Genomic DNA, 14456 nt, shown 5'->3' with positions numbered 1-14456 from the left:
CTGAGTTTGTAATCGCTACTCCCACCTGCGACCAGAAAAGAAAATTGTAATTCACATCCACGATGCTCATTCTTGTACGAGCACAATTGGAGACTCAGTACAGGCTGGAATCGTCATAACCAATTAACAGTGTTTACATAGGTACGAAAAGCTTTCAACAGTTACCGCTTGAGGAACACTTAACTTTAGTCTCCACTCACAAAATGTAATTACAGTAATCCCTCGTTTATCGCGGGTAATTGGTTCCAAAAACCACCCGCTATAAATGAAATCCGCGAAGAACGGTCACCAACAAGAAGTACTGGGCAGGCTAACGAGTTAGCGGAAAGATGCTAATTCGCGATCTTGCTAACACGCGAAAACGGACTTGTAAATGAACATTTGGAGCAATAATACATTGTCCTGAAGGTTAGATGCATGTTTCCTCAATTTAGAAATTTTATTTTGACTTTTAAATGTTTTTTTTAATTTGGAAAAAAAATCTGCAATATAGTGAAGCCGCGATAAACGAAACGCGAAGTAGCGAGGGATCACTGTACACTTCATAACCACGACCCTCTTATTTACACCTCCCAACCCCATATCATTTGGTCATGACTGGACAGTAAAAGTAGAAAACCTTCCTAATCCACCGACAGGTTACACCAAGTAAGTAATGTTGAGACAGATACCCATTCCTTTGCATCATTTTATTTGTGACATTTTCAACAAGAAATTAGTGCCTCGCAGTCTTACCCTTCCGTACTACGTGAGCGTGGCAATTACGATTTCAGAGGTGTCGACGTTGAGGAGGCATTACACGCTCTAGTTTTCTCATGTCTTCAAAGAAATGACGATTGAGGAGAAAAAAACATCCATCCATCCATCCATCTTCTTCCGCTTATCCGGGGTCGGGTCGCGGGGGCAGCAGCTTTAGGAGGGACTCCCAGACTTCCCTCTCCCCAGCCACTTCATCCAGCTCATCCCGGGGGATCCCAAGGCGTTCCCAGGCCAGCTGAGAGACATAGTCTCTCCAGCGCGTCCTGGGTCGTCCCCGGGTCTCCTACCGGTGGGACATGCCCGGAACACCTCCCCAGGGAGGCGTCCAGGAGGCATCCTGATAAGATGCCCGAGCCACCTCATCTGGCTCCTCTCAACGTGGAGGAGTAGCGACTCTACTCCGAGTCTCTCCCGGATGACCGAGCTTCTCACCCTATCTCTAAGGGAGAGCCCAGACATCCTGCGGAGAAAACTCATTTCGGCCGCTTGTATCCAGGATCTCGTTCTTTCGGTCACGACCCATAGCTCGTGACCATAGGTGAGAGTAGGAGCGTAAATCGACCGGTAAATTGAGAGCTTTGCCTTTTGGCTTAGCTCTCCACCACAACGGACCGGTACAGGGTCCGCATTACTGCCGACGCTGCACCGATCCGCCTGTCGATCTCGCGTTCCATCCTCCCCTCACTCGTGAACAAGACTCCAAGATACTTAAACTCCTCCACTTGGGGCAGGATCTCATCCCCGATCCGGAGAGGGCATTCCACCCTTTTCCGATCGAGGACCATGGACTCGGATTTGGAGGTACTGACCCTCATCCCGACCGCTTCACACTCGGCTGCGAACCGTTCCAGCGAGAGCTGGAGATCACGGCCTGAAGAAGCCAACAGCACCACGTCATCTGCAAAAAGCAGAGACGCGATGCTGAGGTCCCCAAACCGGACCCCCTCAACGCCTCGGCTGCGCCTAGAAATTCTGTCTATAAAAATTATGAACAGAATTGGTGACAAAGGGCAGCCTTGGCGGAGTCCAACCCTCACTGGGAACGAATCCGACCTACTGCAGGAAATGCGGACAAGACTCTGGCATCGGTGATACAGGGACCGAACCGCCCTTATCAGTTGGCTCGGCACCCCGTACTCCCGAAGCACCCTCCACAGAACCTCCCGAGGGACACGGTCGAACACCTTCTCCAAGTCCACAAAACACGTGTGGACTGGTTGGGCAAACTCCCATGCACCCTCGAGGATCCTGCCGAAGGTGTAGAGCTGGTCCACTGTTCCACGGCCACGACGAAAGCCAAACTGCTCCTCCTGAATCCGAGGTTTGACCTCCCGACGGACCCTCCTCTCCAGCACCCCTGAATAGACCTTACCAGGAAGGCTGAGGAGTGTGATTCCCCTGTAATTGGAACACACCCTCTGGTCCCCCTTCTTAAAGAGGGGACCCACCACCCCAGTCTGCCAATCCAGAGGCACTGTCCCCGATGTCCATGCAACGTTGTAGAGGCCTGTCAGCCATGACAACCCCACAACATCCAGAGCCTTTAAGAACTCCGGGCGGATCTCATCCACCCCCGGGGCCTTGCCACCGAGGAGTTTTTTAACTACCTCAGTGACTTCGACCCCAGAGATTGGAGAATCCGCCTCAGAGTCTCCAGGCCCTGCTTCCTCAATGGAAGGCGTGTAGGTGGAATTGAGGAGGTCTTCGAAGTATTCTCTCCACCGACTCACGACGTCCCGAGTTGAGGTCAGCAGCACGCCATCCCCACTGTAAACAATGTTGACGTTGCACTGCTTCCCCCTCCTGAGACGCCGGATGGTGGACCAGAATTTCCTCGAAGCCGTCCGAAAGTCATTCTCCATGGCCTCACCAAACTCCTCCCACGCCCGGGTTTTTGCCTCAGCAACCGCCGAAGCCGCGTTCCGCTTGGCCATCCGGTACCTGTCAGCTGCCTCCGGAGTCCCGCAGGCCAAAACGACCCGATAGGACTCCTTCTTCAGCTTGACGGCATCCCTTACCGCCGGTGTCCACCAGCGGGTTCGGGGATTGCCGCCACGACAGGCACCAACGACCTTACGGCCACAGCTCCGGTCGGCCGCCTCAACAATGGAGGCGCGGAACATGGTCCACTCAGACTCAATGTCCCCCGCCTCCCCCGGGACGTGGGAAAAGCTCTGCCGGAGGTGGGAGTTGAAGCTCTTCCTGACAGGAGATTCTGCCAGACGTTCCCAGCAGACCCTCACAGAGCGTTTGGGTCTGCCAGGTCGGACCGGCATCTTCCCCCACCATCGGAGCCAACCCACCACCAGGTGGTGATCAGTTGACAGCTCCGCCCCTCTCTTCACCCGAGTGTTCAAAACATGCGGCCGCAAATCCGATGACATGACTACAAAGTCGATCATCGAACTGCGGCCTAGGGTGTCCTGGTGCCAAGTGCACACATGGACACCCTTGTGCTTGAACATGGTGTTCATTATTGAAAATCCGTGTCGAGCACAGAAGTCCAACAATAGAATACCGCTCGGGTTCAGATGGGGGGGGGGTGGGGGGGGGGGCGTTCTTCCCAATCACGCCCTTCCAGGTCTCACTGTCATTGCCCACGTGAGCATTGAAGTCACCCAGTAGAACGATGGAGTCCCCAGAAGGAGCGCTCTCCAGCACTTCCTCCAGGGACCTCAAGAAGGGTGGGTACTCTGAGCTGCCGTTTGGTGCATAGACACAAACAACAGTCAGGACCCGTCCCCCCACCCGAAGGCGGAGGGAGGCTACCCTCTCGTTCACCGGGGTGAACCCCAATGTGCAGGCGCCCAGCCGGGGGGCAATAAGTATACCCACACCTGCTCGACGCCTCTCACCGTGGGCAACTCCAGAGTGGAAGAGAGTCCAGCCCCTCTCGAGAGGGCTTGTACCGGAACCCAAACTGTGCGTGGAGGCTAGTCCGACTATATCTAGTCGGAATTTTTCTGCCTCGCACACCAGCTCGGGCTCCTTTCCAGCCAGAGAGGTGACATTCCATGTCCCAAGAGCCAGCTTCTGCAGCCGGGGATCAGACCGCCAAGGTCCCTGCCTTTGGCTGCCGCCCAGCTCACATTGCCCCCGACCCCTTCGGCCCCTCCCACAGATGGTGAGCCCATGGGAAGGGGGACCCACGTTTCCTTTTCGGGCTATGCCCGGCCGGGCCCCATGGGCGAAGGCCCGGCCACCAGACGCTCGCCTTCAAGCCCCGCCTCCAGGCCTGGCTCCAGAGGGAGGCCCCGGTGACCCGCGTCCGGGCGAGGGAAAACAAAGTCCATTTATTTCAATCCTCATAAGGGGCTTGTGAGCCGTGCTTTGTCTGGCCCCTCACCTAGGACCCGTTTGCCATGGGTGACCCTACCAGGGGCATGAAGCCCCCGACAACATGGCTCCTAGGATCATAGGGGCACGCAAACCCCTCCACCACGATAAGGTGACGACTCATGGAGGGGGAGAAAAAAACAGTCCAAGGATTTGTCTGATCAAACAGGGAGCAGAAGCTATAAAGAGAGTTGAAGCTAAAAATGCAAAACCATGGACATCTTTTGTTTTTTTATTTGTGCTGGGATGGAAATCGCTTGTAATAAAATTGTCTCTTGACTTAGTTTTTGCCATTTGAATAAAAAAAATTTAAGCATATTGAAAAATATATTTTATATATTTTCCTTGGGTATCTGGATTGAAAATTTGAAGGTTTTCTTGTTGAAATGAGGATTTTTTTTGCACCCGGATACTCACGTATATATGTGTTTATGTTGACCTATTATTGTACACGTATACACATATAATACAACCATGTACCGTATTTTCCGGACTATAAGTTGCTTTGGAGCACAAGTCACACCAGCCATAAAATGCATAATAAAGAGGAAAAAGACATATATTTCGCACTGGAGTATAAGTCGCATTATAGGGGGAAATTTATTCGACAAAGTCCAACACCAAACCAGACATGTCATCTTGAAAGGCAATTTAAAATAAAAATAGAATAGAGGCAACAACAGGCTGAATAATTGTACGGTATGCTAACGTTACATGACACATAAACAACAAACTGAGAATGTGCCTGACGTAACATATTAAGAGTTATTCAAATAACTATACCATAATTAACATGCTAACAAGTTTACCAAACCATCCGTGTCACTCCAAATCACTAAATCCAATTAAATCTTCAAGATTCAAGAGTTTTTTATTCGCCATGTTTGAGCGTGCCAAACAAGGAATTTGACTTCGGTAAATCACAGCCTCTGTTCAACATTTAGGTGACTAACAACAACACTCAGGACATGTGAAGAACGAAAGATATTCTCAAACACCCCCTGATCTTAAACTGATCTTAAACTCCCAAGAGGGCAAGGAAAAACTCAAAACTCCAGCTAGGGGAAATGAGAAACCTTGAGAAGAGACCACAGATGGGAGGGTCCCTCTTGTAGGATGACCAGGCTGCAATGGATGCAGAGAGGACACATAGTACAAACAGTGTAGACAAAAAAGGTGTGGAAAGCGGGATGTTATTGCACAGTAATGACTCTGAGACTCTAAGAGTGGTGTGAGTTCATCAGAGCGACAGCTTGGGGGAAGAACCTGTCTCTGTGTCTGCTGGTTTTAGTGTACAGAGCTCTATAACGGCGTCCGGAGGGGAGTAGTTCAAACAGGCTGCAACCTGGGTGCGAAGGGTCTGTTGAGATGTTACTTGCACGTTTCCTGGTCCTGGACAGGTACAAGTCTTGGATAGATGGGAGGTTCATCCTCTGTGTCACAATTAAACAACTCCGCTAACTCCTGAGGAAGACGATGCAGCGCTTCTTCTTCTACGTCGCTTACGTCAGACTCATCATCAGTTGCAGTTCCAATTATTCCACAGGTCTAGAGAGCCTTTTGCAGCTTAGTGTGAAACTAACGTGAAATTATAGACTAATGTGTTAATAATTTCACACGTAAGGCGCTCCTGAGTATAAGTCGCACTCCCGGGGCCAAACTATGAAAAAAAAACTGCGACTTATAGTCTGGAAAATACGGTAATGTTGAATGTGATAGCGCATTCTCTATGGGGGATTTTTGGCACCAAAACATGTGAAACATTTTAATTTTTAAATTAGACAAAATGTATTCCTGAATATCCTGAACTTTGGGAGTTTAGAGTTGGAAGGAATTGAATTAGTCAAAACATGTTGAAATTAGAGGGAAAAAAATTTAAATATGTAATTTATTTGGTGGGTATTTTAATTAACATTTCCCCCCAAATATAGAATTGTTGGTATGTGGCAATTATTGCATTGGTTGGGATAAACTGAACAATTCAAAGTTGGAATTATTGTAATTGGTCAAAAGATGTAGAAATCACAGAAGGAAAATGCAACCAAAAAAAAGTTAAACATTTATAATATTTTGTGGGTAGTGCAAGCTGAAATAGCACTCCTTGACCTTTTACCAACTTAAACTGTGTAGGGAATGGGTGGATGGATCCCTGTGGCATTTCTTCTCACCATTTCACACTGGCTTTCTGTCTATTTGCAGTTTGAGGGCTGCACAAAAGCTTACTCCCGTCTAGAGAATCTCAAGACCCACCTTCGGTCTCACACTGGGGAGAAACCCTATGTGTGTGAGCATGAAGGCTGCAACAAGGCTTTCTCAAATGCTTCAGACCGAGCCAAGCACCAGAATCGTACACATTCTAATGAGGTATGTGAAGTTGTCAACCAGCTTTGTGTGGAGCACAGCTTTCACATACACGGTACAATCGTGCATTGGCAACACTTCTAGATCTGAAGATTTGTCTTTTCTTGGTAAAAGTGTTAATGTTATGATTCATGTCAAACATATTGTCTGTTTGTCTGTCCTATCTGTGTGATGCTGAATTTTAACTCTATTTAAACAAATTGTGTTTAATCCCTTTCAACAGAAACCATATGTATGTAAAATTGCGGGTTGTACCAAGCGCTACACAGACCCCAGCTCTCTCAGGAAGCATGTTAAGACTGTTCACGGACCGGAGGCTCATGTCACCAAGAAACAGCGAAGTGACGCTCCTCGAGGACTTCAACCTCCCAAAGATAATGGCAAGAATGAGTTCCATTCTAAAAATGGCACAGGAAGTGTGGATGAAAGGACCGATACCAAAGGCACCATGAGAAGCATGGAAGACTGTCTACAAGTCAAATCAATCAAGACTGAGAATTCCATTGTGAGTCATGATTATACACTTGAAGGTGTTATTGCCATTCTAGTAATTTGATTGAATACTGTTATCAGCATGACTTGTGTCCCTTTGTTTCCACATTTACTAACACTGACACCACTGACACTGTGGTTAAATATTTGACTGACAGTTGTCTGCATGCTTAAGTCACATTTTCAGTTTTTTGCTTGAATGTGCTTTTTTCTTTCCCTTAAAATTTCCATAATGGATAGCCTGCACTGAGGTGAGCATTCCGTTTTCTCTGTCTCATGACTCAACCAACAAGAGTTAATGCCTCTTCATGTCTTGTTGCATTTGAATTAGTCTGGCAAATTTATGAAACTGTTACTTTTTATACATAAAGCAGTAATTACAAAATCTTGATTATGATAATATATATATATATATATATATATATATATATATATATATTCAAAGGTTTTAGTGGGATCACAACTACGTTTTATGTATAAATCAGTAATCACAAAATAGTTATATTCAAAGGTTTTAGTGGATCACAACACAAGTAGTTGCATGTTTAAGCTTTTAAATTACAGTATATATATACACCTGTATATATCATATATGCATATATATATATATATATACCGTAATTGCCGGACTATAAACCGCACCGGATTATAAGACGCACCAGCTAAAATTCAGGGATATTTCAGTTTTTTTCTTACATAAGCCGCACCGGACTATAAGATGCATGTGCACACAAGTTTTTTTCCAAGAAAGACAGTACATAGAAAGCCTTTTTAACGTTTTAATAACATACTTGAACATGTCTTTCTAAACATTGCCTGTGGCGCAGCAGTCGTACCGCAACAACGGGGAAGTGTGCACGCGAGTTATTAACAAAGAAAGACTGGACACAGAAAGTTTTTTTAAAGCTTTAATAACATACCTTAACATTTCTTTCCAAATACTGCCTGTGACGCGGCAGTAATACCGCAGCAACACGGAAGTAACACAGTAAAGTCACTGAGACGCAGCGGTAACACAGCAGCAACACGGTAGCACAGCACTAACAGGGCTGGTTAAAAAAAAAACATACCAGTAAAAGTAAAAAAAGAGCCGTCTTCATCTTCCTCCTGTGCACTGAAACCATCAAAGTCTTCCTCCTTAGTGTCCGATTGGAATAGCGTTAGATATCCTTCGCCTCACACTTTCTCAGTCTCTCTTTCGTCGTCGCTTTTATGCATTTCTTCGAGTGTGAAGAGGGTCTGTTCATGCTAATCTTATTCATGCACGAAGCGCTAAATTACATTAAACTAGCAAGCGACACGTATAGCTTAAAAGCAGCATCATATGCATTTCTTTTGTCCCCCATAATGACGGTTTGTGTATAAAAGCTTCCTGTCTTTGTGTGAGTGCGGGTGTGTGCGTGATGCGCGAGACGATCAAAACACAAACTAGCACGTCTTCTTCGGCGCATTATCTCTTCTTCGTCTGTCTCGCGCTTGCTTCCTGCTAGAGCGCCCCCTGGAGACCGGAGGCCGTAAAAATCCATAAGTACGTCATCAACATCGACTGCCTTTGGCTTAAAAGCGGCATCATATGCATTTCTTTTGTCCCCCATGATGACAGTTTGTGTATAAAGGCTTCCTTTCAGTAATGTCCGTCTTGATCGCGTTCTGCGTGAGGCGCGAAATGTAAACACAAACTAGCGCGTCTTCTTCGGTGCATTATCTCTTCTTCACATGTCTCGCTCTTGCTTCCTGCTAGAGCGCCCCCTGGAGGCCGGAGGCCGTAAAAATTCATTCAAATTCAAGTACGCCGCGCCGCCGTTTAAGGTTCAAAGTAACCTTCTGAATAAAATGCATTAAAAGTTCACATTCATCAACTTGTTTTTGGTGAGCGAAATGTCAGAAGAATTGAATTTAAATGCTGATTGATTGGGTTTTAATACAATGCAGATGGTCCAAACAGCGCCACTGCTTTGTCTAATCTGTGAATGACATGGCAGAGTAAGAGAAAGGGTTTAGAGCACAGGTGTCAAACTCAAGGCCCGGGGGCCAGATACGGCCCGCCACATCATTCTATGTGGCCCGCAAAGACAAATTGTGCATCAAATTCGTGTGTCATTACTAGAATTGCAAATTGTCTTCACTTTTAATAATATCTTTTTTTTAGATATTTGACCAGTTCTGAAAACGAGTTGTTTTGTAGCTTTTACTGTATATAATAGTGTTAAGAGTAAAAGTGATCAAGTCATCACGAAAAAAAATCTTATATAAGCCGCACCTGACTATAAGACGCAGGGTCCAAAATTTTGGAAAAAAGTCGCGGCTTATAGTCCGGAAATTACATATATATATGCATATATGATATATACAGGTGTATATATATATATATATATATATATATATATATATATATATATATATATATATATATATATATATATATATATATATAGATACACATATATATATATATATATATATATATATATATATATATATATATATATATATATGTATTTGTGTGTGTGTGTGTGTGTGTGTGTGTGTGTGTGTGTGTGTGTGTGTGTGTGTGTGTGTGTGTGTGTGTGTGTGTGTACCATATTGGCCTGAATATAAGACGGTCCTGATTATAAGATGACCCCCTCTTTTTCAAGACTCAAGTTTGAAAAAAGACTTTTTGAACACCAAATTTAATTTTTTTACAGAAAATGATTACATCTGAAACAAATGATTATAACAACATAATTGAGAGAAAAAGCATGTTATTTTGCCTCATTCAAATCATGCAAAAACTTAATCTTAAAACACATCTTAACATCTGAACATTTAAATATGTAAACTAAAGTGCAATCACATTTGTAAATGAATGGCTTCTGGTTTTTGAAATGTAAATAAACCACTGTGATAAAACAACAAAATTGCAATAACTACATTAACCATCAAAGTGAAGTCTAACTGTAACTGTAGTCTTGAAATAAATCTGAATAAGGCAAAATATTGCAATAAAATAATGTAAACTGCTATCACTATTGTTGGGGAGCCTGAGGACTGTATAGGGGGTTGGCTCGGATGGTTATGCTCTTTTCGCCCCCGGGTGTCGGTCAGAACACAGGAGGGAAGACGTGGTTCAGTTTTGATTGCTTTACTGAATTATTGGCAAAAAAAGTAACAGGCACTGTGGCTTTGATTAATTGATTGATCAATTTTATTTCGAGCTTAAAAACAGAAAACGATATCAGTAAAATACAAAAGGAAAAAGAAAAGAAAAACAAAAACAGGACAATAACAAAATGTCTCAAGCAAGTCATAAATAACTTAAGAATTAGGCTCGAAAAGGAGTAGGAAGAAGTTAAAGAACTTTTCAAATCCTACCCACTATCTCTTTTATCTATTCATAATACAGATTTTTCTATATCTATGTACTTATATACCATAATTATATACCACACACATTACTATACTTATGTAATAATGTACAATAATCAGAACAATAATACTATGTGCTAATATGCAATAATCAGAATAATCAATAATAATCAATGATATACCGTATTTGCCGGTGTATTGGTCGACCTTTTTCGATCCAAAATCGACCGAAAAAAATCGACCTCGACTTATACACCGAGTCATAAAATTTAACTTCGTATTCATCGCTTCAAATGTGATGGTAACCAAGGCCGTTTCTCATGCATCTCATTGTGCGTGGGTGTACGTCCGTCAGGCTCATCAAACAGCGAGAAACTGAATCATTATAAAGCGTTCGTCGCATTAACACGCATCCTCAGCAACAATTTCAAATATTCTCACCTCAATAACGGACATCGAAAGCCAGGCAGCGACGATGACTGCTAGGGGGAAGTACTGGGTATTGAGCGAATGTGCGAGTCATCGCGCGTCAAGCAACAACAATAACTACCGGTACGTAAACATTCAATCGCCATGTCTAAATGAATGTCGTTGGCACTTAGAAAATATTCGCCAAACTTGGCCAGACTTCCAGGGGAAGAGGCTGAATTTTCACTTGTTCTGGACGACCGGAGGAACCAGCCGAGGCGAACACTTTACGGCGGTTGAGTCGTTGGCACTTAGAAAATATTCGCCAAACTTGGCCGGACTTCCAGGGGAAGAGGCCGAATTTTCACTTGTGGTGGCCGACATGGGGAACCAGCCGAGGCGGACACTTTACGGCGGTTGAGTCGTTGGCACTTAGAAAATATTCGCCAAACTTGGCCGGACTTCCAGGGGAACAGGCCGAATTTTCCCTTGTTCTGGCCGACATGGGGAACCAGCCAAGGCAGACTCTTTATGGCGCAAGAGCCGTTGGCACTTAGAAAATTTGAACCGGGCGGCGTGCGCGAGTGCGTGGCCCGCTGTAAGTCGAATGAGGCTCTGCGATTTCATCCGTGGTGCTTATAAAGTGCCGATCCGCTCGGCCGGAGCTATTTTCGGCCTCCCGGTGGTGCCGGGCGGCGTGCGCGAGCTCGCCGGCCGCTGGAAGTCGAATGAGGCTCCGCGATCTCCTCCGCGGTGCTTATAAACAGCCGATCCGCTCGGCTGGAGCTATTTCCGGCCACTGCGCATGCGCACGGCCTCCCGGAATTTGAACACATTTCGTCAATAAATTTCGCATATTTCTGATTGAATTCCTAAGTTTAATATAATGCAACAATTGAGCTCGACTTATACAAAGGATATATCATAAAATCGTAAATTTCCGTCGAATTTTAGGGGGTCAACTTATACACCGAGTGGACTTATACACCGTCAAATACGGTAATCATCAATACATTATAATCAATACCATATAATCAATACAATAACACAGGTCAACAACAAATTTGTTGTCTGAGTTTTTTCAGCTGATTTAGGACGAATCTGATGCGCTGAATCCAAAAATCACATTGGTTTTGCTCAATCAGGTCAAGTTTTTGAGATATGGCCACGTGTGCTTACCATGCATATTTCGTAATTAAACTTGGTGACCAGGATAAAGCCTGGGCACCACACATAGTGTGCAAGGCATGCACTGAGACTCTGCGTGGATGGACCAATGGCAAGAGGAGTCTGAAATTTGGGATTCCTATGGTTTGGAGGGAGCCGACAAACCATGTCACTGACTGCTACTTCTGTGCTGTTGATGTGACCGGTATCAACAGAAAGAACCGAGGAAGCCTCAAGTATCCTGATCTTCAATCAGCACGTCGTCCTGTAGCTCATTGCGATGAAATTCCAGTGCCTATCTGCGGAGAACTTCCTGACATTAGTGAAGAAGACAAGAAGCAGAAGTGGTTTTTGAAAATGATGCTCGACATCCATTTCCCCAAAACGAGTTGCATGATCTAGTTCGCGACCTCAGCTTGTCAAAGGACTCTGCTGAACTGTTGGCATCCAGATTGAAAGAAAAAAACCTACTCTCTAACAGTGCTCGTATCAGTTTCTACCGCAATAGGCATCGAGAGTATCTCCGTTTTTTCCTCTGAGGAGAAGGACTTGGTGTACTGTGCAGATATTGCCATGCTTCTGCTCACGCTTGGTGTGTCACAGTACGAACCCAAAGATTGGAGACTCCTCATTGACAGCTGTAAGGGATCACTGAAATGTGTTCTGTTACACAACGGCAACCTGTTTGCCTCTGTACCTATCGCCCACTCGACTACGCTGAAGGAGAAGTATGAACCAGTGAAGTGGTTTTGGCATAAGTGGTTTATTTGTGTTGACCTGAAGATGGTGAACTTTTTGTTGGGACAACAGTCTGGCTTTACCAAGTACCCATGTTTTTTGTGCATGTGGGATAGTAGAGACCGTGCTCAGCATTACACGAAGAAGGACTGGCCTGTGCGGGAGGAATTGGTGCCTTGTAAGGAGAGGAACGTCATCAACGACCCTCTGGTGGACAGAGACAGAATACTCTTCCCACCTCTGCACATCAAACTTGGCTTAAACAGTTCACCAAGGCTCTGGACAAGGATGGTGACTGTTTCACTTACTTGTGCCAAGCTTTTCCAGGATTAACCATGGAAAAGTTGAAAGTTGGCATCTTTTACGGTCCTCAGATCCGTGAGCTCATCAGAGATCCAGAGTTCGAAAATTCAATGAACGAAGTGGAACTGGAAGCTTGGAAGGCATTTGTTCTGGTAGTGAAAAACTGTGATTTTGTCACAAGATCTGATTTTTTCAAATCAACTTGGCACAAAAACCTGACCTGATGGAGACAAATAGATGTTATTTCCTGATTCAGCAGCGCAAAGCTACCCTAAATCAGTTGTAAAAATCAAGGCAACATTCAAAAAATAAAAAATTGTTGCCCAGTGTAATCAATAATCCATATTTATATAATACCACAGATCGGACTGTTTTACAATACCCATGCTACCCCTCTTCCCTGCATTTGGCCCAAATTGATAGTTTGTATTTGTTTTTAAATTGGTTGATGGTTGGACATTGTTTCATTTCTGCTGTTCCATAGCTTCACTCCACAGATTGTTATGCAATGTTTTGTGATTGTGGTCCGGCAATTTTGTACTCTACTTTGGCTCATAGGGGCATACTGGCAAACTGGCAAAAGGGTATAGGCACCTGTTTGGTCGTAAGGACGTGAGAGCAGGTGTGTAATGTACATGGGTGAGTCTTTGGGTGTGTGCATGTGATTCTTGTGTGTGTGATTATTGTATGAAGCGTGTGAAGGGTGTGTGGGGTGTGTGTGTGTGTTTGTGAGTGTGTGCGTGTGTGTGTGATGTGTGTTTGTGTGGTTCTGCAACAGACAGAAATACAGCACGCTCAACTTCTGACGTCACACAATACTAGTAGACGGCACACATTACATAACTAACTGCGCGTAACGGTTCCGCTATACTAAGTAACCATAAATGAAATACTCTCAGCAACACACCAAACATAAGTCATCGAGACAACAAATACATTTGCTGGCGACCATTAGTCGCCGTGCCGCTGCGTAACGGCTACTCACACGATGCGAGGCAAACTTAAAGGAGCGCGCGGGAGCTGTCAATCAAACGGCGCCACATAAAGCAAACCGCAATCGGACAAGCGGCACAACAGTGGACAGTAGTAATAATGAAATGTATATACTCACTTTGTGTCAAAGACGCACACGATCACAGCAACATACTCAATCGATACCAGCAACCTTTAACTTACCGCTGTGCATAAGTTAATGGGTATAATGTCTAGACTCCGACCCCCACTTTTTCAGTCTCATTTCAATGCAAAAAACATCATTTTGTATTCAGGCCAATACGGTATATATCAGTGGTTCTTAACCTGGGTTCGATCAAACCCTAGGGGTTCGGTGAGTTGGTCTCAGGGGTTTGGCAGAGCCTCCACTGTGGAGGTCCGAACATACCTGACTTATCGTGTAAATTTGTGATGCCGCATATCTGAACTGGCCTCACAAAGGCAACAATTAAATCCCCGTCCAGGTGTCGCTGAGGTCAGGCGGTTGGGTTTTCCCCTCGAAGCCCGGTCTCATAGACGTGCTGTTGTTCTCGTTCCTCACCGACCTTGAG

At 44.9% G+C, this 14456-nt stretch overlaps 1 protein-coding gene across 6 annotated transcripts in view; it reads left to right on the top strand.

The window, feature by feature from the left end:
* The window catches only part of gli2a (GLI family zinc finger 2a), a 132078-nt gene that overhangs the window by 107460 nt on the left and 10162 nt on the right, over window positions 1–14456 (top strand). For all 6 annotated transcript variants that reach the window (XM_088383388.1, XM_088383385.1, XM_088383384.1 and 3 more), the window contains 2 exons: window positions 6295–6459; window positions 6680–6961. In XM_088383388.1, coding sequence (XP_088239514.1) covers window positions 6295–6459; window positions 6680–6961 — 447 coding nt within the window. The remainder of the gene's footprint in view (window positions 1–6294; window positions 6460–6679; window positions 6962–14456) is intronic.

Source organism: Syngnathus floridae, chromosome 8 (genome assembly GCF_059516105.1).
Source record: "Syngnathus floridae isolate MCC-2025c chromosome 8, RoL_Sflo_1.0, whole genome shotgun sequence".
NCBI classification, from domain to species: Eukaryota; Metazoa; Chordata; class Actinopteri; order Syngnathiformes; family Syngnathidae; genus Syngnathus; species Syngnathus floridae.
The sequence above is the reverse complement of the archived record's forward strand: the minus strand, read 5'-3'. Positions and strand labels throughout refer to the sequence as shown.